Source organism: Acanthopagrus latus, chromosome 11 (genome assembly GCF_904848185.1).
Source record: "Acanthopagrus latus isolate v.2019 chromosome 11, fAcaLat1.1, whole genome shotgun sequence".
NCBI classification, from domain to species: Eukaryota; Metazoa; Chordata; class Actinopteri; order Spariformes; family Sparidae; genus Acanthopagrus; species Acanthopagrus latus.
This window is the reverse complement of record NC_051049.1, coordinates 15,230,809-15,256,574: the sequence shown is the minus strand read 5'-3', so window position 1 is coordinate 15,256,574 and position 25,766 is coordinate 15,230,809. Positions and strand designations below refer to the sequence as shown.

The following is a 25,766-nucleotide window of genomic DNA, read 5'->3' as shown; positions in this document are numbered from 1 at the left end:
AGAGATGAAATGAAAACCAGTGAGTTCTATTAACACTCATTTAAGACATCAGCTGTTTACCTTCGGCGTCCTGATGAGGCGGTCGTGCTGTGCTGGAGTGGCACTGCAGAGAAAAAGAGGCAAATAACACAGAAGCGCGTATGTTAAACAAGTTTGGAGAGCCAACACACACACACACACACAAATCAACGACACTATGCTCCTATAAAATATGCAAACACAATATTGTCTTTTAAAATGTCATCTCGTAAATAACCTCTACTTTTATCTTGTCTGAATTTGTATCTGAGTCTGTGTATAACCTCGTTTTACAATTTCTGTCTTTCACACAGATACTGTACACATTTTCACTTAGACACACACACACACACACACACACACACACACACATACACACACACACACACATTGTCCCCGTGGGCCAAGTTCAATTTGAAACCATTACTGTCCACGGAGCGGTCGTTAAGCAGATTTGGAGTGTAATGTCTTTATTGGAGGAATCATTCTTCTGGTCTAAGCAGCAGGTAATGTGTGTCTGGCTGTGTGTATGTGTGTGTGTGTGTGTGTGTGTGCACCTCTGCACCTCTTGTGTATGTTTTAGAGTGTGTGTGTGTGTGTGTGTGTGTGCGTGTGTGTGTGTGTAGAGTGTGTGTGTGTGCAGGGCTCAAAGCAACCATTAGCAGGACATTATCCGCCCGTTGTATGATTTGTCGCCTGGAGGCCGGAGGCTCTAATATGAAATATGTAGGGAACAATGAGGCAGCTTGTAAACACCGCACGCAGGTGACAGAGAGAGGATGGGAGATACCACCTGGGGAAACCGAAGTGGGGGGAGGGGGGGGGGGAAGGGGCCCTCTAGCTACCAAATCTGTCAACATTAATTATGACGTGAAAAAGCTGAACAGAACAGAGAGTCTGGGCTGCAAAACAGGAAGAAAATGACAAATGGATAAAAGGAGGAAGTGAGAAGAAAAACGGTTAGAGGGAGGATGTGATTCTCAACGAAGTAACCGCTTGATGGAGGAGGACTTACTAAATTATAGACAGTCTGATCTGAAGATGATACCTGATCTGTAGCTGGGCGAGTTTGGACATCTCCTGCTCCATGTGGTCCTGCAGCTCTCCAGGTCGTAGAATAGCCTGGCAGACGGGACACATGGGGGCCTGGGCGTCATACAGACCCTTCACTTTGCCTGGAGAACAGAAGGAAGTGTGTTTAAGGGAGAAAAAAAACGCCACATGATTTTTCATTTTGGCCTGGTCTTTGAGGCTGTGAAAATATAATTTACCATGGAGAGAGAATGTGGTGAGCATGAGCTGTCAGGTGACCACTGTACAGGTACTTGTAATGTGTTTCCCTGCAGTGATTTCATGTCTGAGGATGGGCCTATGCCCAAAACATCATTATCCAGTGTGACTCTATTTTTCTGTTTCACATTTTGAAGTTTGCCTTTATTTTTCCTGAAAAGTGTGCATCCATGTCCAAAACTTAAGTCATCAAACTGCACGTCTGCTTAAATGAATGAAAGACAAACAAAATCTGTTTTTCTAAAATATTCACTTTTTTTATTTTTGCATTTGATTTCACTTTTTCCTTCTTAATTATTGTTTTGTCATCTTAGCAATAACTTGCCAAGAATATATGCGCACTGACCCTTCTTGTTTTTTATGTTGTGTGTCTTCATAGAATACAAAAATCCTTCTAAAGTCATACAAGTCTTAAACATTTGGGCCTTTTGCATCAGTGGAGCAGTGACACAAAACAAGATGAGAGCGAGAGAAACTACGAAGCTCAACAGAAGTGCTCATGAGAACTTAATCTGGTCATGTTGGGATTTAATGGTCAGCATCTTAAACAGCCTTCACTGTCTCTGTGTGTTTGTGTGTTCAGTCGAGCCGGCTGTGCTGCTGACAGACAGCAGTGAGAGTAAAACAAGGTTACACACACACACATAAACACACAGACTCACTGCTATGGCCCCCTGCTGTCAGCGTGCTGACATCATAGGCTGTCAATAGGAACATTACCCAGGAGGGCCGCTCGGCCCATTGGGCCCCACTGATGGATTACTGCCATAAGCAGCCAGCTGGGAGCCGGAGGAGCTCTACTATATCAAGATTTTACCTAGTAGATGAGGTGATTTACTCCTGAAAGCCATCAATCACACGCGGAGAGCTAGTAGGCAAGATGCACCTAATTTCCCGTCTCAGCACAGTCAAGGCAAAACAGATGACAGCGGTGGAAAACCCAGTTTAACACTTTTGAATATAGAGCATTACAAGCAGATTAGTATTTGTGACAGCTCCTCAGTGTGGAGCGGAGTGGACTCAACTTCCTTGTGGACCCTATTATCCAAACACTGGACTAACACTTGTCCCCGGCTCCGCTGCGAATGACCAGCGACATGACGAGCTCAGATGCCGATGTCTGTCGGCAAGTGGCGTCCCCTGACATCAGTTGAGCTATGAGCCCCCATAATGAGGAACCAAATAGGACAAAATGGCCTCTAAATAAAACATGGGGTGGAAAATAGAAAGTGGAGTCGGGTGTCCTTGGGAGAGTGACAGCTCTCCTGGTTTCGGCCCCCCCTCTCCTCTCTCTCTCTCTCTCGCCTTTTTTGCATCCCCTCGCGGAAGCCTAAATGACTTTTCCCGACACGCATCGAGCGTTCCCGGGCTTTCTGCGCTCTGCCGCCCGGAACATGCAGGCATCAGTAAACAATGAAATCTCTGGGCTGAAATTGAATTTATAACCACATTACCTGCACAGATAACGTCTCTGAATGGCGCCGCGATAAGAGCAATGGGATTTGATTTTCAGGTGTTTTATTGGTCCACTTTTTGGATAAGCCCCCCTCCTCCGACTGCAGCCTTTCCCCCACCCTTCACCTCTGCTTCACACACACATCAGATTTAATGGCGTGAGAGCGGCCGCGTTTGGATGTACGAACGTGTGTGTGTGTGTGTGTGTGTGTGCTTTTGCCGAGGCCTGACCCGGTTCTTGTGCCGCGCTTTCGTAAGTGACAGTTGTTGGTTCATGACCACCTTTTTTACACGTCTCCATCCCCCCGCTGCCCTGCGCCCCCGCCCACATAAACCCTGTCAGTATCAGTCAGCCTCAGCCCCTCTTCAGCCTGGGGGGTCTCAGACACACAACAGGGGGCTGTAAAACCTGCCTGTGGGGCTTGTTAACTGTTCCCTCACTACGGCAACTGGCTCGGATGGATTGGCCCTCTCTCTCTCTCTATCTCTCTCTCTCGGGCTGCACTGAGTTGGACTGGCCCGTCTCCTAATGGATTCACTGTCTCCGTGTCTTTGATTGTTTCCTTTTTTTGGTCTTTGTGTCTCGCCAGTTCAGGACCTCCTTTCCTGGATGTCTCGCCTTTGTCCAGCTGCCATTTGCTCTCTTCACCCACTGATCCCACTCACTGGGAGGATGTGTCTTTGGCTGCATTTCAGTCTTTTTTTCCCCATGAAACGAAATGTGTGCATCAGAATGGCACACCTTCAATGTTATCCTTTATTTTGTGCTCACTTTGAGATTACTGTCATAATCCATTTATAACAGGGCTTTTAAGTCCTGCTGGAAAAACCAAAATGGATGGCAAAAAAACCAAATCTCTGCAGCATTGTTTTTAGGAAGGAATCACACAGATGAGCATGCCTGAATACAACCTCTACCTTATCTCCCTGTAGATTTGAAGAGTACACACCCCTGGGGGTTGATAACCCATCAAAACGCTGCAATATGTCTGCGCCCCACCCCTGCTATCAAGAGCATCACGAGATACAGTTTGTTCTGAAACAAAACAAGATATCACCGATCCTCCTCGTACTCTTTTGTGATTGACAGTTGAATCCAGTTGTTCGTTGTTCTGCATCAAGACACGGTCCTGCGTTCGGCGCTCGCCACTGAAACAGAGAGATCAGAATCCCGCTGACAAATCCTCAAAGCAGCGAGCCCCCCTGAGGGCCTGGGTAATGGCCGATGCCAGCGCCCATATGACGGCTGCCAGTTCTGCTGATGCAGACAGAGCGGAGATGCCTAACGTGACCTTTAGTGAATGCCACATCACATCAGGCCTGGATGTCACCCGCTGACATTATGCCGGGGCATGAAAAGGCTGTTCTGCAGGGGAGACATGGTGACGAACGTCCCCCCGGTGACAAACCTGTGGACGTGGTATAATTCTGATTGACGTGAGGAGGATTGGACGTCTTTGAATGGCAGGGGGGCCGTACGAGCGAGCATCCAGGGGAGGATGTGGAGCTTGTTTCTGCGTCAGCTAGCTCGGATTTTTCTCCGCGCTCATGTGGCGATAAAGTGCTGAGACAACTCACTCCAACTGGCATCATTATCCCAATCATCAAACAATTCTCTAAGCACATCAGAAATCCCTCTATAAAGTCATAACAAGCACAGACTCTATATAACCAGTAGGCATGGAGCGATTGGCGGGGGGAGTGAAGTTAACGCTTGGCGGCTAACACTGCAGTGGTGGGTTGTGTAGGCAGGTCCTTGGCACACTTTCAGAGGAGTTGGAGGGCTATAAAAGCCATTGGCTCCTGCCACACCTGTACCCCACCCTATCCTGCGGCCTGCTTCCTATTTAAAAGCATCACATGCAGGATATTAGTCAGGGTTTTTTGCCGTCTGTGAGGTAGAACTAACCTCTGAAGCGGAGGGGGGAGAGGGGAAAGTATGCAGGCCGCCGTTTGTTTTTTATTGGGGAAATAATGGCCTATTGAGAGGTTGGGTATTTAATGAGCAACATAATAGGCCCTGTAGTAACACATCTGCTATGAGCAGAGTCATTTCCTCAGCTTTCAAAGGCTGCTGCCCGAGCCTTTGAAACGGCAAGTCCAGTTGCCTTTGACTTAGTACTTCTAGATATCTGCTTTTTATTAATTGCAGAATTGCTACACCGGTAATACATAAAAGACAAATGTGCCGCGGGGCTCCGCGTTCAATCCTAACCACATTCAGCGGCTGGTGAAGGCACACTTCCTCTCCTGGCCTGACCTCAAATCTCTCACTGTCCAATCTAATTCCAGCATCCTTCAAAAATATCCCTCCTACTCTGCAATCAATTGTGTTTAATGTATTAAAGACACTCACCACAACCACCGCAACCTTTGGCCCTTGCACAAATCAATGCCTCGTTAGACCACTAATGATCATTCATTGACTAATAAGATCTGTATCAACCTCTTGTAGAACATTGATTGGCCTTTGGCCTCTGTAGTGCTCTGTGCATTACGCGAACATCGGCAGACGGCAGCTGTAAGTCCCGGGGAGTCAGATGATGAAAAAGCTCGTGGTGGGAATGGACAGGAATCCTAAACCCCAAATAGACTCATTCTGAAGCACCTCAGGCTAAAGCCCTTTTCTTCTGCCCTACAGATCAATGGACATAACCTCTCTGACCACAGGTCAATCAGGACGCAACCCCCCAATTTCTCTCCCTCTCCCTCTCATTCCTTCTCTCTCTCATCTTCTCCATTAGTCACCACGATTGTTCCATCAGGTGCGGGCGTGGCTCAGCATGTATCAGTCCAATCATCTCGTTGATGGAGAGTGGACTGTGGAGCTGTGCGACTGTGTCCCTGTGACCATATTTCCCTTCTCAGGACCTGAGGGCAAAGATCGAACCGTGCCTCCGCTTCGCTCCAACCAATCAATCTGGCCCTCATTGAGATGCATGGTTCAATGATCTTTGATAGTGACTTACAGATTGGAGAGAGGGAGTGGAAGTCAGGGGGGAAAGTTAGGACTGTCCTTGGGTAACTGCGGTTATATAAGGCCACTTAAAGGCCACCTCGGGGGGAAATATCTGCAGATCTGTTTGAGTTTTGTTCTGAAATATCTTTTCCTGGTTTTAAAGGCTGCAATACAGTAAAGTGATGTAATCTTCTGAATCTGCCGGACTGTTCTGCTTGCTCTGATATTTGTCTTTACCCTCTCTGGTTTATCTGTCTTTCCAATTCTTTTATTCCGTGTTGTTGGGATTGGGTCACTTTTTAATAAATTGGTTTTGGGTAAGTTTTTCCGGAGGTTTGTTTGGAATCAGGACTTCTACCTCTCTCTCCCCTTCAGTCTGATCAGAAACATTAATTATATGTCTTGTTTTGCCCCTCTCTCCTCTCATTTATTGTTATCCATCTACCGTCAGAATTGCAGATAAAGATTTAAAATAGAACTCCAGGGGAAAGAAGCGGTGAACACCAGCACTTATGATCCCCCAGCAGTTGAAAACCTAACCGAGCTCTTTCTCCAGGCAGCAAATGCCAAATCTAGAATGCGACATCCGTTTCCTGACTGCTGTCTGTCTGTCTGTCAGTCGCGTCGGATCAAGAAGCTTCCAACAGCGGACAGCGATAGAGCTGTACACCGGTGGCCTGTCACTCATTCTGATGCGATCAACCTGCATTCACAAGGCAGACTGAAATATACCGAGATCATACTGTCATACTGTCAGGAGGGGGGCTTCCCTCGCTGCTCTTCAGGCGATCAGTTGCCATATTCAGTTTAAGGGAGGAGTTTTAACTTGTGCTCCTCGTGTCATTGACCAAATGTGGACTGAATAAAACTTTAATAGATCACTTGGCGTGCAAACATTCCTCACATGGGTAGATTTCAATTTCAGCGATGGTGGTTGTTTCACAATTAAGACAACAACTCCCATGATCCCACGCTACTAACTGCAGTCCTTTGTTTTGTTTTGATTGAGGGATCCCAGGTGGCAAAATGTACGTACTGCACCTTTAATTGCTCTTTTTCATAACATTTCAGGGATTTCACAGTTTTGCATGGGTTTTAAAATGATCTACCACACATGGGTTTGAATAAAAACTTTGACACCAAAAACTGGTGATCAAGCTGAGAAAGTCCCGCTTTGATCGCCGCAATACATTTTCTGTTCTTTTTTGTACAGAATGAGCATGTGGGTTGAAGCAAACATGTATCCTTCATTAATTCAAATCTATACATTATTCCTGCTGTGTGTGTGTGTGTGTGTGTGTGTGTGCGTGCGTGTGTGTGTGTGTGTGTGTATGGGAGAGAGAGAGACATCAAGAAGCTAATAAACACATCACAATCTCTCATTAGAAGATAATTAGATTGGCTCCGAAAATACAGATCATAATTACCCGGACCACTGATTAATACACATTACTACTCTCTCGCTCTCTCTCCCTCTCTCTCTCCGTCTCTCCGTGTCTCTCTCTCTCTTATTATTCCGTCGTCTCCTCATCACTTCGCTCTCATTTTCTTTTCCCCTCTCGCTCTTTCTCTCAATTAGTGCTTAATAAGGAGAAAATGAGACGATCGCTCTGTTGCTTGCATCCAGCACTCAACTTTTTTTTCCAAACAGTCCTGGACAAACAGTGTGTCACAGCGTGCGCAACTCACTGGAGAGTTTAATCACAGCCGTACTGCTACAGCTACTATAAAGTTTGTACTATTTTATTGATCAGTTGGGACCTTTAACATACAGCAGTGTCCTCAAAAGAAAAAACTCCACCCGTGCATACTGCTACACTGCTTCAGCTCTACCCTTTTTTTTTGTTTTTTCTCCTCTGCTTCTCCATCGATTTTTTTTCCCAAAAATGCCTTGGGAGTAAAAAAAAAAAAAAAAACCCTAGATCACACTTGCAATTGTTTGCGACGAGTATGCGACTGTGGTGTCGCAATTGGACAATTTTAAAACAGCAAGATTCAATTTGAGTACTCAGCGGCTGATGTTTTTTTTCTTTCTTTCCTTTCTCGATTTTCTGCTTTTGTTCTTTCTGCTGCTGTCAGGTGCACGGGGCACATTCTCAAAATCCAGATGAGGTTCCCAGATGGCGGTGAGAGGTTTAAGAGAAGGTTATTAGAGCATGTAACGAAAAAGGTATTCTGCTAAACTGATCTGAACATTAATCCTGTCATTATGAGTCCATGTGAGTTTGCTGGTAAAGTGAAAGGGGAGGAAAATGAGAGGAATGACGAATTTTACTGCAACACCAGAACCACCTTTCATTGGAGCATTAGCTAAACGATTTGTCCCTGAAGGAAAAAGATTTGCACTGAGGGAAGAACTTGAGGATTTTAGGAAAATCGGGTCCCCGTTTAATACTTTTCTGTGAGAAGTTAATATCAATCACTCTTTATTGGAGAGCTCCTCGAGGTCAGTGATTTTTTCTTTTCTACAAAGTCATTTAATTTTTAGTTTCTTTTGATTTTATTCGTCAGCTTACGAACTAAAAATAAAGCAATGAGAGGATGAAGAAAGGCAGACGTCAACAGGAGGAGAGACGAGAAACCTGTTGCTGTGATTTTGACACGACAGTCGCAAATTATTGTGTTGAAATGACTTCACCATTTTCTGCAGGAAGATTTTTATCATAGTAGCTCTTGTCGGTGTCGTGAGGTACATCAGTCGCTGTTTTCGAGCTCTTTACAATTTTCTTTTTAGCGGGTCATGTGGGGCAGCCGACACACTCACACACTGTCCTGTTCTCCCAATGAATACACACACACCTGCCTTCCCCTCACACACCTGTCCCTCATACACTTTCTGCATCGCGGGTGAGCAGCAGAAACCTGAGCTATTAGCTCTCTGCAGGGAGAGATCTTTAAAGCTGGCAGTGTGCTTCAAACAAAATCTCAAAATTGTTTTTCACGCAAGATGACGGGGGTTTGTGACCAAAGAAATACTGACAATTTCCGACACCACCATCCCTCCCTGCAGCCTCATCAGCGGGCACCATTACAGATAAGCCATCTGCCCCCCACACACACACACCTCTCCTCCAGATAACATCTGATACTGTCAGAAACGGCTGCTGGTACGCGAGCACCTGGCACTCTGTGATCCACCTGTGTTTTGGTTAGTCACACTTCCTAAAGGATGTTATTGTGTCTGCCTGGATGAGCAAACAATTACAGCAGATGACGATGGTTTTTTTTGTGTGTTTTTTTTTATCTTCAAATAGTGGAAAGATACAGATGATTGAGGAGCTTATCTTCAGTAACCTGCACACAAAGGGACAAAGAGGAATCAGGGGCATTAAAGCACTGAGCACCGAGGATTACCTCGTTTCAAAGGGCGACGACATCTTGGAAAACATCTAGTAAAGCACTTGTCTAATCGCAGTTATTTTTAATATTAAAGCAGATATCTCAGATACTGATACTGTAATATTACAAAATTAGATATTGCTTAATTATACACATATGATTGTATTGTGTATCGCCTCTTAAATCTCGTTTTGTCACAGTTGGTGGTATTGCACCTTAATTGTTGCCCAAAATAAAATGGAAAACAGAGGATGCGATATTAGCTAACTACTCTCACAGTGTGTGGCTGCAACTGCCGTACAAAATCACGTCAGAATAATCACGCCACAATAATCGTGTAGATATCGTGACAGCCCTATTTGAACATAGGCACATGTTGATGTGTATGACTGCTGCCTAAGGGGCTCTGTGGAGCTTCTGTGTTGTGCTGGAAGTCGTGGGTTTGTGTCAGAGGACTCCTTTTCTAACTTAACATTAGCCACTGTTGCTCTCTGTTAACAGAGTGGAGAGAGGCACTGACACCAGGAACTAGAGAACATTCATCAGACGTAAGTCCTTCACCAAGAAATCCACAGTACAGCAGTAAACAACTTAAACAACTCATCTGCAGGGTTAAATAGACAACTGAGGGACAGGGAAAGTCCCGGGGAAAGTGCAATAACTCACTGGTCATTTCTTTTTCATGTGATCCGGGGTGACGTATATGTACAATCAGATACAACAACACCACGACCTGAGAGCCCCAAAATAAGAACGGCAACACATCTATACATGTACATATTTGATATTGTGAAACACTTTTTACTCCTCATTAAAAATTTGCAAAGATTTGCAGGTTGTCAACATGTTTTAAATGTACTGCCTGGTTTAAGCGTCACACTGTAAACAAATGTGAGCAGTAAATAATGATTTGTTAGTTGCTGTTGTTTTGTTTCTTGAGTAAAGGGCAGAGCATCTCTTCACAGTGTGTGTGGTTTCCCAGCACCAGAGTGGCTCGACTCTCACAGCCCTGAAGCCTTGTTGAGAGAAAGACATATTGAGCTTTAATACGAGTGAGTGGACAGACAACCCTCTGCATTGGGCTAGAAATCACTGTTGTTTATGGTTTTATTATGTGTGTCTTATGTGTGTGTGTGTGTGTGTGTGTGTGTGTGTGTGTGTGTGTGTGTGTGTGTGTGTGTGTGTGTGTGTGTTCATGTATATATCATTTACACACACAGTGCCGTGTAGCCCTGGTGAGCGCAGCGCAGTGTGAGCCCCCGTCGATACGCCCCTCCGATCTTCCCTGTCAGCAAACACAGGAGAACAAAGAGGCCTGTGGCAGCGCCAGCGGGTATAGATCTTCTCCCCTGTGTTCTCGCTCAGCGGGGTCACACAGGAGCCGCTCACAGTTCAATCTCCTCTACTTGACTGATCAGGAGCTTTGAGACGCTGCTAATGAGACTGGACCGTCTCCAGTCCGCAGGACACTGAACCGGCCCACCCAGAGCAAAACTATGCAGAGTTCAGGAGTCCACTCAGACATGAGGGGCTATTTGAAACTGCAAGTCCTGATAGAACTAATTAAAGGCAGTTATTGGTTAAAGATATCGTTGGTTACAGCTTGTTAAAGGTTAGTTAGTAGTGAGGCATTGATTCAGTGTGTGTGGCATGGAATTCACACTGAGGTCTCAGAGAAAAACAGAGCTTGTTACTGCACACAAGTAATTATCTTTTAAATTGAAACAGCTAAAAACAACAAAAATGATCCATAGAAACATGTTTTAAACAGGTTTGATTAAAATGATTGCTTCTTTGAAGGCTAATATCTGTATTTTTTTAGGAGGGATTTAAAAATGATGATGTGTTGGTAGATATCCAGAACTATATATTTACAGAATTGACATATTTTTTTAAAATACATTTTAAGCTGTTAAAGATTCCTTTAAAACATACAATTAACGAACAACACACTGAGAACAAAAACTTGATAATACAACATCTCTATGCATTTCTGATTTTAGATTCAGTGTTATAATCAATTCAGGTCAACAAGAAATCCAGTGCAGCATTTATACAAACAGAAAATAACTCATTTACTTGAGTATTTCCATTTTATTTTACTTTATACTTCCTCTCCACTATATTTTGGGGGTAAATACTGTACTTTTTTACTCCACTTCATGTACTTGATAACTTTAGTTACTAGTTATTAAGAGTCAAAGTTGTGCATTTTTAAATACATTTATTTTACCAGCAATGGGATTAAAAATGTGACAGCGATTCCAGTCAGCAGAAAAATACTGAATACTTGATCTGATAATAGACAACACTAATAATCTGTCATCCCATAGTTTACAGTAAATACATGTGTAATTTACTTTTACTTTTAATACTTAAGCATGTTTATTGCCATAAAATTGCACTTTAATCTTCTACAGTTAAAACAATTTCAAAAAGATGCCACACCTGTTAGAAGCCTTAAAGCTTAAAGTTGCTTTTTCTCATGTGAAACCGGCCTACAGTAACACAGCCACTTGATGTGCCATAATGGCGTCATTTGCATTGAAACAATCCACAGCATGTATCCCACAATCATTCAGTGATTGATTTGTAATTGCGCTAATAGGGTCACGACCGAGACAATAGGATGTGTAAAGCAGAGTCTCTGCTCTTACCCAGCCTCACAGAGTCACAGTGGGCCCGCTGAGCGCCGCATGTGTGGTCTGTGGGGACAATTAGCACAATCTCCATACTAATGGCAGACTGTAATGGACACTGCTGAGCCTGCCAGCCACTGTGTGTGTGTGTGTGCCTGTGTGTGTGCATATGCATGTGTGTGTGAGGGAATGTTTGCATACGCGCATATCCTTCCTGTGTGTGGTTGAGCGTCTGCCTGCCCTCTGGTGTGTGTGTGTGTGTGTGTGTGTGTGTCAGTGCACATTGAGCTCCTGTGTTTATATATTTATGTGTGCGTGAGTCTGTCTTACCAGTGTGTGTGTGTGTGTGTGTGTGTGTGTGTGTGTGTGTGTGTGTGTGTGTGTAAGTAGCCAGTAGCCTGTATTTTACTGAGGTAACCCCCCTCCACCCCCTTTGCTTGCGGCTCTAACCCTGATCCGCGGCCACTCATTAGCACCATAATAAAGAGTTGAGACGACACGTAAAAGGTTATATACTGCTGGACTGCTGTTTTCCTATCAATTATCAAGCCCTTGATTTATGGCCGGACCCAGTGCTATTCTCTGAGGAGAATTGGGGGAGTGTTTACACCCCTACGCAGCGGGGGTGAGGGGTCAGTCCTGGCAAACTTTGACCTTTGAGGCAGAGGTGCACCGGCGCTGATGGGACTTTGTGAACAGCTAAGCAGCAAAAGTGGAAGTGACTGAATCGATGAGTGGGGTTTTTAAGGACGCATGTGTAAGTAATCTGCACTGTTTCCTGTGCTTTAATATGTTTGAACTGTCGCATGCGAATGGTCGTATAACCCATAAAAACATTAACTTTCTCTCCTAGGTCCCCTTTCGCTGTTTTATTTGAGTGTCCAAACTCCGAGGGATGATGTTTATGTGTCCGTGACGTGGACACGACTTTTTTGCAAACAATCATGCAAAAGGACACAAGCGTGCAAATCCCGTATCCTCCTGCTCACTATCAGTGGTGAAAAGTAGCTCAAGTACAATTACTTTATACTCCACTGTATTTCTCTTACAAATGTAGTTACTAGTTAGATTTACTAGTTGCTGGGTGATGTGACCTGACAGGTGCACTATGGACGAATTGGCCACTTGTTGAATACACGCTCTGCTAACACGAAGCTAGCTGCCGTTAGCTCGCGAAGTCAGTTTTGGCGCTCAGACCAAGATGTTGGTGTTGATGTACAAAGTGACCAAGGGTAAGCTTGTTAGCATGCAACGTCAACAGATAGCTGTACAACACAATAGAAACATGTGAAACTGTTATGAGTTCACATTTTGTTCATATTTAAATGTATCAACCAAATTTCTTACATACTGCCCCCGTAAAACAATATCTCAATATATTTAGGCTATATTGTGACGCACAATATATATCTATTATGAAATCTCTTCAGAAGTACTTCATAAATCAAAAGATACACAAAAACAAAAACACACAAATATCACAATATTTATGACCAAATACCTCAATACTGATATTGCAACAATATTGTACAGATGACTACTGTTACTTTCACTCAATATCAACACAGTGGGACTTCATAATAATAATAATGTCGCAGTAATGTGATAGACAACCCTTAACATGAAAGCCAGCATCTGAGGAGATATATAGTCTCATATCATGATAACGATATAATGTTCTCATATTGCCCATATTAAGATTTATATTAATGACACAAAATATAATCACCAAATCAACGATAGTCACTTTTACTTTTTCTTCTTTATTTTGATTTCATATTTTTACTGTAGAAATAAAAATGTAAATGCATTTCTACACTGTGGAATAGACACTTTGACATATAGTATAAGATCTAAGTACTTCCTCCATCTGCGCCTCCAGTAAACTATTGAGAATGAGCAAATGAGAGAGCGTCTACAATGTCTGTTCGTTTCTTGCCCTTACACATCTTTTCCTTTTTTATTCATATCCAAGTAAAGTTACAAAAAGCTGCGCATTTGATCATCTACAATTGCTGCCAATCCTTCTTTTATGAAGCCGCTGAATGATGTCGGGACGTCATGTATTCGCGAGGTGAAGCCATCACGCCTGGCGTGCCTTTTGACTTATTGGCTTTTGTCAGGCTCCTCCACAGCTGGGAGACTTGCAACGAGCGCAAGTGACATGCTGTAATAAGGTTTGTGTATGACACGAGGCGAACATACATATCCAGAAAACTCCCACTTACTCACACACACACGCACGCACACACATGCACACTGTATATTATATTATGTTATATATGTGTAGGTTCCTGGCTGCCATCCAGGCGTGCAGGATTGGTGTGGTCTCGCTGTCTGTCTCCGCAGCATGTGTTTAACCCCAGCGTTTGGCCTTCCTGCCCTCTCTATCTGCCTGACTGATTTGTTAGGCTCCGGGGACACGACGGAGGATGTGAGTTTGTGCGCGTGCTTGTCTGTGTGTGTGTGTGTGTGCCACTTCTTACCAACATGCGTACAATCTACAGGAACACCCCGAGCACACACACACACACACACACACACCAGGTCTTTGATGTGAGATGAGAGGCAGCCGTGATGCGAGTCGATCAGGTGCGCAGAGAGAGAGAGAGAGAGAGAGCGAGAGAGAAGTAGAAAGAGGGAAAACGGAGAGAGAGGCAGAAGGATAGATGGCCTCTGTTAAAACGAGACTGTTGTTTTAACGACCCCTGGGCCCCGCACTCATTATGACCCTCTCTCTCTCTCTCTCTCTCCCTCTCTTTGCACAGAAGCAGTGCTGTTGGTGTGGGCCGATCACAGCAGGCGACGGAGGCAGATGCGGCGACTACAATGTGTTATGACTCATGTTTCGCGAGGACAATCTGTTGACCGCCTAACAGGTGCTGATGGTCACCGCAAGAAGACCCCCACGCAAACACACACACACACACACACACAGATTTCCCCATGCTACTGTAAAGGCCTACTGCCAGACTAATAGAAATCCTGTCTGTCTCCGACAAGCAGTGTGGTCCACTGTGAAACTTCTGACAATACGTCAGCAGAACACACACAGATACAGACACTGTGCTCGCAATAACACGTAAATCTAAATGGAGGAGGAAAATGCTTCCACGCTCCCGTCTCTCCGGCCCTCATAAGATGAAGGGAAGGAGGCAAAAAGCCAAGAAGAGTTTCCCCTCCTGCCAGGATGAAAGCATCTTCTACTTGGGAGAACATTAGGAGAACAAACTACCATCACAACAGGAGGGGGAACAGTCAACCGCGGCGTGCTCTCACATCAAACACAGCCACCATTAATATTGTAATGCTTCCTCCCCAAGTGTTGTTTGAAATCGAGAGCGAGACGACCAGTGTGGTCAGTGAGGGAGCTGGTTGCAGATGTCACTTGTGTGGGCTTCAAAAACAGATTGAACAAAAGTTGTGCATCTTGAGTTTTACATGTTTTTCCCCTTCATTCTTTCATGAGTTTACAAAATGGCTTCAGAAATGGTTCATCAGTGTTTGTTGGTTTAGATCATGATTGATATTGAAGGTGTCCAAAATCTACTTCTGAGGCTAATCGGGCGATCATGGTATTAAATGTCATTTTACATTTGTGCCCAGACTTCACAGAACCTAACCAAAGAGCTGATCTGTGCTCTGTGAACAAACCAACAGAGAGAAGTAGCCGGAGATGGCACGAGTACACACATTCTTTACTCAAGTAGAAGCACAGATACGGTAAAAGTAAGAAAGTACAGCCTCTGAAATGTACTCAGAGCACAAAAGTAAAGAGTATCTCTCTGAATTAAATTTGTCCCGGCCATTTCCGTGCAAAGCTAATTGAACCATAATAATAATGTAATTCAAAGATTACTGAACTTAAAAGGTTGAGTCAGTAAGAATTGTCAGAGTTGTTTGGAAATGCACCATACAGACAGTTGATTGTTGAGTCTCATTCCAAAGACGTCAAGTAGCAAGATTTTGGGTTGGTAAGCGTCCCGAGCACAGCGGACAATTTTGAAAAATAGTGCAATGAGGCAAAATCAAAATGTGAAAATGTACGAAGTAGAAAGCACAGATACCTGGGTTTTTTAAGTATTTGTATGTTGTAACTTCCCACCCAAATTACTTTGCGCGACTCTTCTTTTTTCTTTTTTTTTTTTGACGTATGAGTGGTGGATGAGAGGCTTGTGCCAACAAAAAAGAACTAACCTCTAATGCAATACTGTGTTTAATGGTGCAAATGGAGAAATATTAAGTCTCACTATAGTCTGCGACATTTCAAGTTTGAGAAAAGAAAAATCACTATGTCTATCTTGACGTGACAAATAGACCCTGATTTAAATTTTGGCCGGATCACCCAGCCTTAGTTCATCCTAGAACTTGATTCAAGATAAAAAAAATACTTCCATCAACTGTTATATTTTTTTTCATAAATGTAATGATTAATTTTCATCTGTATCTCTGACCAAAACCCCAATAACACACATGCGTTTTGTAGACATCGGCACGATTAATAGGAGTTACTTCGGAAAGACATAGTGTGGGAAGCGTTTGCTCATTGGGAAGACATTGCAGAGACGTCAGCATTTGGTCGACGTCTTCCCAATTAACAAACCCTCTGCAAAGCACCTCTTTCTTACAGAACTTTACTTTTTTCGTCTGCAAGATGAATGTGTGCTATCTTGGAACTCGGAAAAACTTTGTTCTCGTCGCTTTGAATGCTTTCTCATCTCATCTCTTTCCCCCTTTGCTTCCATCTGCCAGCAATCCCAGTTGTGCATTGTTCACACTGGCACCTAAACGTTGCTAAATTGCTTTGGTTTTCCTCCTAAAGTGTGTTTGTGACGGGTCACACCGACACAAAATGACAACAAAGATAAATGAAAAAAAGGAACGAGCATATGGTGGAGTGCGACATGCAGGTCTGTCTGATAATGCGTGCACGCCCTGGGAATAATAGTGGGGCAGTGGATACTATATGTGTATGCATGAGCATTGAGTGGTTGTTATTGATCTCCTGTGGTCTGCCAGTGGGATGTAAACACCGTGTCTTTCAACAGGATGCTCCACTCAATACAAGCAGCCGTCAATGACTGCTACACGAAAAACACTGCGCACAGACGCCCCCCTGTTATCAAATCAGCACGCACCGAGTATACAGCCTCTTGTGTGTGTGCGTGTCTACCATACAAACTTATATGCATAATAGATGTATGAAAAGTCTGAAATTTGATTGGTTGAATTCTGCAACTTAATTCTGCAACGTTTGGTTCGTGAATAAGAAATAAGGTTATCTTCAAAATGTAACAAACAAGGAACTAAACTGCTTTTAATTAATTCCTGAAAACTAGGCAGTTTGGAAATATGAGGCGTATTTAAATCTAAGTCACGTCTCGCACACTCACCTTCAAACACACACGCACACAAAGCATGTAAGCTGTGTCTGGAACAAGCTCAGACCCATCAAACTTCACCACCCAGATAATCCAACGTGCCAAATCTAAGATGAATCTATGTAATATTGATTCCGCGCGGGAGCCACACTAGTCCGCTAACAACCCATGAATAACCGAGCGTGGAGAACACTCACAGTCTGAGCCCATCTGGTGGAGGATCCTCAGCGTGCGTTACTCTTACATGTTTCCCCTCTATTAACTTCCTGCGGGATTTTCTTTACACTCAGGTGAAGACAGGGTGAGTCTCTCAGTGCCTTCTCATCCCGGCGAGAGGAGTCTGTGACGATCCGTGTCTGATTTAAAGGCCCGATGCACAGGTTTTGTTGTGGTGAAAAGTCCGTGTTAAATAACAGCAGTCAGATTCAACACTTGATGAGAAGGTTTCACTCACAGACTCACACCATCAACACACAATGAATGTAATTAATGTATAGTTTTTTTGTTGTTTTTTTAAAGCAACATTTTTAAATCTAATGGACACTATGTCAAAGTCAAGGAACTAGAGCTGACAGCGCAGGACTCAAGACCAACTTATGGTGCGCCTGTTTTCTTCCATCTGGGAGCACCAACACATCATTTAGATGCACCCAGTATGTAAATGACTGTAAACTGGCAGAGCTTGACAAACTCGATTAAAAAAATCAACCTCACACATCAATAGGGTATTATATACAATAAAACCATACTAGAACACAAAAGTGCTTTAAAGAAAATACTTTAATAGGCTAATATTTTTCGAAGCCAACTGTCTATACACCCAGTTGGTGTTTGTTAAAAAAAATATTTTATATAGGTGCAGCGAAAACGGCTGCACCCTGGAGCCCGCAAAGGCAGACTGATTTGCTTTGCCCAAACTGTCTTGAGTTAAAAGTCGCAAACACCTGACATGACATGCATGACGACAGACGTATGACAGAATTGTTTTTTTTTCTTTAAATCACAGAATGACAAATATGAAAAGCACACTTTTAATTTGCATGTGTGTGAATCTTTATGTGACTGTCCAGCACCATAGAAACCGCAACATCAGCCGATTTCTTTGAGATGATCTTATCTTTCGTTACTGTTAATTTCTGTGCGTTTCACCTATTTGCATTTTTCTGGCGACCCATGCATGAGCATGCAGGAGAAGTGCGAAGCTTAAGTGTGACTGAAGGATCCCGCCAGCCTGCGATCTCTGCTGTAAGCTGTGCTCACAGATCACTTTTGTGAAACGCGAGCGAGGTCAGCCCGGAAAAGAAGGAGACGAGAAAAACAACAAGCTGTTCTAAACAGGTGAACTCGACTCTGAAGCTCCAGTCAGACAACAGTTTGTCCACTCTGCAGGTGAAACTTGTCACTTTCTGGCAGCCGCTTTCAAGGGTTTGGCGTGTTGTTAGTATCACAACACAGCGGCTCTCGAACATCTGGCTCCAGTTATCACAGCTCTCACTTAGCTTTGCCACCACAGTAAGATTCAGACACGCACACACGCGCACACACACACACACACCACTCCGTCAGCGTCTGGCCTTGGTGTGTTTTGTTGCCACTCCACTCCTCTGGTTTCCCAACGCATGTTTCTGGTAAAGGGCCATTTTAGTTCCAGCTCCAGGCCTGGAGCGGAAAGCATCTCCCTGAGGAAAATAAGCATGACTCGCTCCAGTGAAGACATCTGCCCTTTGAAAACGAGCGTGGCTGTTTGAACAGCTGTCAGAGCACACCGTGCGTCTCAGACCTTCCCTGATAAAACAGAGGCGAGCCTGGGAGGGAAAAATCGACAGAGGAAAGATGCTAAAGTGGACAGAAGGAGACGTCCACTGGCGATGATAAGAGAAGAGGTGGCCTGCCTGCGTGCTGCATAGAGAAGTTCAGAGAGGAGCTACAGCAGCTCTCACCTGTGCTCAGACATGTGGACAGGTCAAACCCAATCCAAGAAGTTTTGATTTGTTCAGAGGAAAGTCGACCGAAGCGTCACCTTTTCTTTTGTGCTTAAAAAGCACTTATGAAAGTGTATGAAAATATGGTTGAGTTTCACTTTATGACGCACACCCCTCCGAATTTGATCCACAGATCACTTGGAGGAAATCGACACAGACGCGGGGAGAACATGCAAAACCAAACACAGAAGGTCATTTCAATCACAAAGAAAACTTACAAAGTATAAAAGTAGGTTTTTATGGTTAGGTTTGTACCTCAGTGAGTATTTGCACTGCCATCGCTGCAGGCACGCTCTCACAAGCCGAGAAGATTTCAAGCTTAACACTTAAGACTTTTGGTCCAGAAGTGACTGTCTGTTACCCAGTCAAGAGGAACAAGTGTATGTCAGACTTAGAAAAGTGCCGGGAGCTCAATTGCATTAAAGCTCTTAGTTTGCCTGAGCTCCAATCTAATTGGATAAAGCTGGAAAAGCAGCTTCCAATGTGCACGAATCCATTTTTTTTTTCCGTTCCCGAACTCCTCTTCTCTTTTTTTGGGGGGGGGGAGACGCTCTGAGATGTTCTGTTCCAGCCCATCTTTTGTCCTTGTCAACATTCCCCAAATGAGATTCCCAAAATCAGGAGGTGAGGGGAGCACGCATGCTCGAGTGCACAGAGCAAACATTGTCAGACAGACACACCTCTCACACCAGCACGCCGCCTGGCATCGCTTTCCTTTCCCGTCCTTATTAAAATTCCATATTGAGATTCCTCGCTGCCACTCCGCCTCCCTGGCCCTGTCACTCAGCCACCAACCGGCGACAAAATCAGCAAGTTTCAACAAAGACACACACGTATGCACAGAGACACACAATCCAAACTTTTCTTAAGACAACTCGTCCCTGCTCCTGCCCTTTATGTGTGGGATGAAAGTTTCCTTTAGGTGATATGTATGAGAGCGTGTATCAGCGTCTCCCCCTCCTGCCTTTGCCCCTCTCCATCTCTGCGCCCCCCCTCCCTCCCTCCCTTCTCATTGTCATTATTTTCGATGGTGTCCCCCTCTGATCTGCCGAGCCTTTGGGTGCTCTCTCTCCTCTCTCTCTCTCTCTCTCTGTCTTCCTCTGGTCCCTTTCATCTGTCAGGCGCTCCCCTTGGCGACCGCCACTGAGGGGGTTTGATTTCCCATCATGCCTAGCATTGCCTCCCTGACTCCGGCTCCTTCTCCCACCCTCCCCCCAACCACCCCCCCACCTTGACGCACACCCCCCACCCTCTCTCCCTCTGAGGCGAGTGTTGTGCCCCCGCATCGTCGGGCAATTATCCCCGGGAGTAATGAGGAGCGTCTCTCCCTCCGCGGCGCACTGACTGACACCTCTCCCACTCATTTGTCAACAAATCAGACGGCTGGTGTGGGCGGCCATATTGAGCTGAGGGTTGTCGTTGGGAAGCTCGGGCTGAGGCGCATCGCCGCGTCTCTCCCTCTCCCTCTCCCTCCCTCTTTTCCTCCATCCTCCTCCATCCCTTCCTCTCTATCGCTGCCACCTCGTTATCTCTGACAGGGTGTCATTCGTTCCAACTCTCACTCCTCCTGCGTCAACCCTCCACACGCTCCGATGTATTTGTGTTCCTCAGCCACCAAGAAAAAGTGTGACTTCCAATGGGCCCTAATGGTCATATGTGGCTAATGATCACTAAGCTGAACAAGTCACACTATTCAATTTATTTGTGTCAAAGTCAGTCACAGCCAGTCGCTGCAAACACTTTGTCCAACTAGACGACAAAGACCGGAGCACAAAAAGGGAAAAAGTGTTTTCCAGATATGTCTTTACTCACAAAGGCTCCTTTCAATTTTGTCACCATTAGTCAATGCAGCTGTGGAGGGATATGTAAATCTCATCTGCTGTGTCACGTCAAGGTGAGCAAGGCGTCTGATGTGCCGGTTAAACCTTGTGTGTATTTCGCCGCACGCTTCAGAGATGAGAGATGAGTGCCCGTGTGTGTGTGTGTGTTTTTCCATGGGTCGAGTGTGTACTCACTGTGCTCTTTGCGCTCCTCCGGGCTCGATGAAGCCTCTCCATCAGACAGGAGGCCCGACATGGAGAACAGCTTCCTCCCAGAGTCCTCCCCGGCTTTGAGGGAGCCCCCCGGGGAGCCGAAGTCAAACTCCTTCCCCTCCACCTCCGGGAAGCAGCTTTTCAGCCTCTTGGCAGGGGTGAAAGCTGAATGGTAAACCCCCGACTCCCTCTCCTCCTGCGGGGAGGAGAAAGGTCGGAAGGCGCCCACCCCGCTGTGGTTGAGCATGCTCAGGGTTGAGCAGTCCAGGTTCGGCGGGGTGAACTGGGGGTGCAGGTGGAGCAGGGAGGCCGGGAAGTCTCGGGAGGGGAAGGTGCCAGACATGGGGCCCTGCCGCTGATACATGGAGGTGAAGGTGTAAGAGGCTGAGGGGAAGGGGAGGTGGAGTTCTTTCTCCACCGAGGTGGGGACGCCGAAGGGCCTGGGAGCCTGGCAGGGGACGGAGGCGTCTCGGCCGGCCTCGGCAGTGGAGGCGAGTACCATCAGGGCGGGGGAGGCCAGTGGAGCTGGCAGGTAGGAGGGGCTGTCCATCTTGAAGGGGCGGTGGAGGTCCATTCACCTCCGTGTTGGTGGTGCTGAGGAGAGGGAGAGGACGCACACAGTCAGAGGAGACAGAGATTCCAGATTGTTTCAAACGATCCTCTGTTGTAGCTTTTCTTTCTTTCCTTTGTGGCACACAGACAGTAATTGTTTTTCTTTGTGCCCTACCTGGATTCTAATTACTAATTTGCACTGTATTTTGAAGAAAAAGAGTTTAATTAAGGCTGTAGCAAAAAATAAAAAATAGAAAAAAAAGTTTACAGGGACATTTCTTTTTTCTTTTAATGATCCAAATACCGAATTCTTCATGTCTTCATTTTGTGAAACACAACCAGTTGCAACTCCAGAGGCATTTTTACAATTGCAGTTTTGGACTAATTTCAATAGAGAAGGGGCTGGAGGAGGCCTACTGTGCCTGTAAATAATTACGACGGAATAAATTGCCAATAAAACACACACGAAGCCTGCAAAAGATAAGTTTTAATAGTGAGGTACAAGCAATTAGATTTTGAGGGGAAAATCCTTCAAACATGTTCGGAAATAAAAAAAAAAAAAAAAGAACAAGTGCTCTTTTTTTCCCCCCTCATCTCTGTAATGAATTAATTGTTTCAGTGAATCAATAAATTGTAAATGCTGATCGTTTCCAATAAAATAAAACCTGTGGTGGGTCTTTTTTTCTTCTTCTTTTTAAGTAGAATAAACATCCCGGAATAGAAGTTTTTCCTCAAGATTTCTGTTTTAAAACGTGAAACAACAACTGATTAGAGGAGTTTAATTAAATGTGGTTTCCTCAAAATAATACGAAAAATTGCCATTCAGTATTATCTTGGGATCGGGAGAAAAAAAAAAACCTGCCTCATCTAATTATCTATTTACGCGACATGTAATTAACAGAAAGAGAATTTGCGTTAGTTTCTTGGAAAAGGCCGGATAAGAAAGAAAAGTTTGGGCCCCCTGATTCACCTTTAGCTCTTTTTTTTTTCATTCTTTCTCTTCTTTTTCTGCAGTTTTTGAACAAGAACATCTGTCCTTAAAATGAAGAGAATGAAAGTTTGCGCACTTCAGTGAGACTTTAAACTCTTTGCCTTCCGCCGACCGAATAAAAAGAATCACGCCTGAATTGCAATTAAGAGACAAATTCAGCCACGCGGTGCAGCGCGAGAGTCCAAGATGTGACTCTTCTACACCCCAAGAATTTAAACATCCCTCAGTCTTTTCACATCGTTTTCAAATTCGAGTCAGTTTTTTTTTTTTTTTTGCTGCCCAGCTAAGTTGCAGCGTCACAAACACAAAGCGGCGCCGCAGCCGACACAACACACGGCAATCAAAAATAACCAATTAAAGCCAATTAAGACAAATGAGGCTGTAATCCTCGGGCCGCCACTTACCTCGTCCTCGAAGCGAAGAGTTGTTTCTCTGTCAGGCAACTCCTCTCACTCTCCCTCTCCTCCAACTTCTAATATATATTTTTTTTTTTTCAGGGGAACGCGAACACTTTCTCCTGGCAGCAGAGAGAGAGAGAAGCGAGGGGTGGGGGGGAAACGTGCAGCTGCGGGCAGCGGCGGCAGCTCCGGTCCTCCTCCAGATGTTGCGAGTTTGTTGAGCAGCGAGTTAGCGCTGAGAGGAGTTCAGTGCGGAGAGGTGGAGTCGCGGCGCGGCTGAGGAAGGATCAGGGCATCAGTGAGTGGACTGGCTGCGGGTCGGTCTCTGTTGGTCTCTCCTTCCTGCGCTCCCTGTGACAACCCCCCCTCCTCCTCCTCACCCTCCTCCTCCTCCTCCTTCTGCTCTACCCCTTATTCCCTGCCCTCTTTCTCTGTAGACTCTTCCCCCCCTCAACACACACACACACACACACACACCAACCTCCCCTGCTCTCTACCCCTGAGAAGGACACATACAATCTCTTGCCCTGGTTTGAAAAAGGAAAAAGAAAAAATATGCAGTTTTCGAGAAGAACTTTGTGCCACCACATCACTCAAACAGCAAAAAACAAATAAACAAACAAACAAGCAAAAAAAAAAAAAAAGAAATCTGGGAGATCACATCCACTGAACATCACACGCCTGAACTGTCAGAAGACTTAAAATCAGGTTTTACACAAGTTAACTCAAGTCATCACCTCCACTGTGTGTGTGTGTGTGTGTGTGTGTGTGTGTGTGTGTGTGTGTGTGTTGAACGGCAGGTGATGGAGTTATCCTCTCTTCCGTGGCCCCGCTGAGCCTGTACAGTCTCCAGCCGCTGTGATTGACACTTGGGAACATTCCCTTTTGATGAGACACGATGCAAACCGATGGTATTATTTGTCACACATTATCTGCTTTCAACGGCGACACATTACACACGCGGCCTAATATCTACATTATTCATATCTGATTTCCAGCACATTGTCAGGAAGCACAGCTCAGAGCGCCACAAATCAGCCCAAATCACTCTTAATTTGTTTTTATCGGTATTGGTATTGCTTAAAGACTTTTTGAAATAATGTAATTGAAATAATTCCTTATTCCCCCGAGCCAATCCAGAGGCTTTACACCGCTAATCTAATGTGACACGCAATTTCCGTCTCTCAGACGATTGCTTCCCCTCAGGTCCCTGTCTTTAATGAACAGCCATTTGGCTGTGAGCCTGTGTGCGTGTGTATGTGTGTGTGAGTGTGTGTGTGTAATCAGAGAGCAAGAAAGAGTCCTGAGATAGGAAATGAGTGAACTGGGGGATATCGGAGCCGAGAAGGAGACACAAGGAGGAGGCTCGGGCGCCTGAAAACACAGCAGATAATTGGGATATAAAAATAAATATTGACTCAAGGACTGAGGAGAATCCACGATTCAGCCTGGACACTTCATCCACCCCGCTCGTCCATGATGTGATCCCTGAGACGGAACTCTTCATGTGCACCGCTTCCTCTCACACCTATAGACAGCCGCTCCGCGAGGAGGAGGTGGAGGGCCCAGAGAGCAGATGCAGACCTTTAAATGGACACATAAACCAGAGTCCAGACTGACTCTTACAGTCTCGCCCTCGGACCAATATGCGAGCTTGCAACACATGGCTTCCGTGTGACAAGCCAAGGTCATTACTCTACTTAGAGAGCCCCCCCCTTCTCCCTCACACATTGTTTTGAGGTTAGACAACCACATGCCACCACACACGCTGTCAAACAAACTCATAGTGGTCCAGGGTCAGACCACGCTGGACTGATACGGGTTCGGACCACCAGATCACATCTGCTCCGGGCTTGGACAACATTCATTACAAATGAATAATCGAAACAGGAAGCTGGGGAAAGCCAAACATATCCTTATTTACCAGCTGATTGGTGAACACACTCACCTACAAGTGGCTCAATTAACATTAGGATTATTATTTCTATCCCGTTCCCCCAATTTGCCCGCATGTGCTGTTGGCTGTGGACGGTGTACAGTGGTTGATGGGTGTGTGTCCTGCAGGCCCAGTGAAGTGTTAATGATGTCCCCGTTGCCTCAGCCAGGTTATGGCACAGGGGCCGTTAGCCGCCCTGGGTAAACTGCATGGCTCCCAGAATAAATTGCCACCCCGAGCCACGCAGGCTGGTCAGCCAGCCAATTACAGGGCTGCCCGCTCAGCTGAGGATGATGGGATACGATGTTAATTGTATGTCTTCATTTTCTGGCAGGAGGTGAGTCACTTGGCTGTCTTCTTGACTGCCATACACACACACACACACACACACACACACACACACACACACACACACGTGACACACACAGACACACTCGCGTGCACGCAGAGAATAACATCTTAATGCTTTGATTCGTCCTGTTTATCAGCCCGATCCTTATCTCACAGTTTGAATCATTTAGAGATTTGAATCATTTTTTTTTTCAAGCAATTTTAATTCTGCAGCTCAGTTTCTTCGGTGTTGAGGGCAATTCCCAACAAATAAGCGATGAGATGAGGCAAATGAAATCAACATGATGAGACTTCTGCACTCCTTTTATTACGATGCCAGAGGTCATCGGCGGAGTCTTTTAACTCTCACAGTGGGTGAACGGTAAATAGTCACGTCTTCAGTTTTTCTCCTCTCGTTCCCGGTTCTTGTTTTTGGGTGCGTGGAGTAAACTAAGTTACTGCC

At 45.1% G+C, this 25,766-nt stretch overlaps 1 protein-coding gene across 8 annotated transcripts in view; it reads right to left on the bottom strand.

Moving 5' to 3' along the window:
• Nucleotides 1–23,421, bottom strand: part of rnf220b (ring finger protein 220b) — a 34,347-nt gene extending 10,926 nt beyond the window's left edge. For 4 of the 8 annotated variants that reach the window (XM_037116085.1, XM_037116086.1, XM_037116087.1 and 1 more), the window contains exons 1-4: nucleotides 23,044–23,419; nucleotides 21,079–21,690; nucleotides 1,067–1,193; nucleotides 61–103 (exon numbers count right to left, since the gene is read on the bottom strand). In XM_037116085.1, coding sequence (XP_036971980.1) covers nucleotides 61–103; nucleotides 1,067–1,193; nucleotides 21,079–21,670 — 762 coding nt within the window. In that variant the 5' untranslated portion in view covers nucleotides 21,671–21,690; nucleotides 23,044–23,419. Of the gene's footprint in view, nucleotides 1–60; nucleotides 104–1,066; nucleotides 1,194–21,078; nucleotides 21,691–22,313; nucleotides 22,561–22,618; nucleotides 22,958–23,043 lie in introns of those variants that run through there. The other 4 variants (XM_037116089.1, XM_037116081.1, XM_037116082.1 and 1 more) reach the window with 4 other exon arrangements.
• Nucleotides 23,422–25,766: the final 2,345 nt, after the last annotated feature.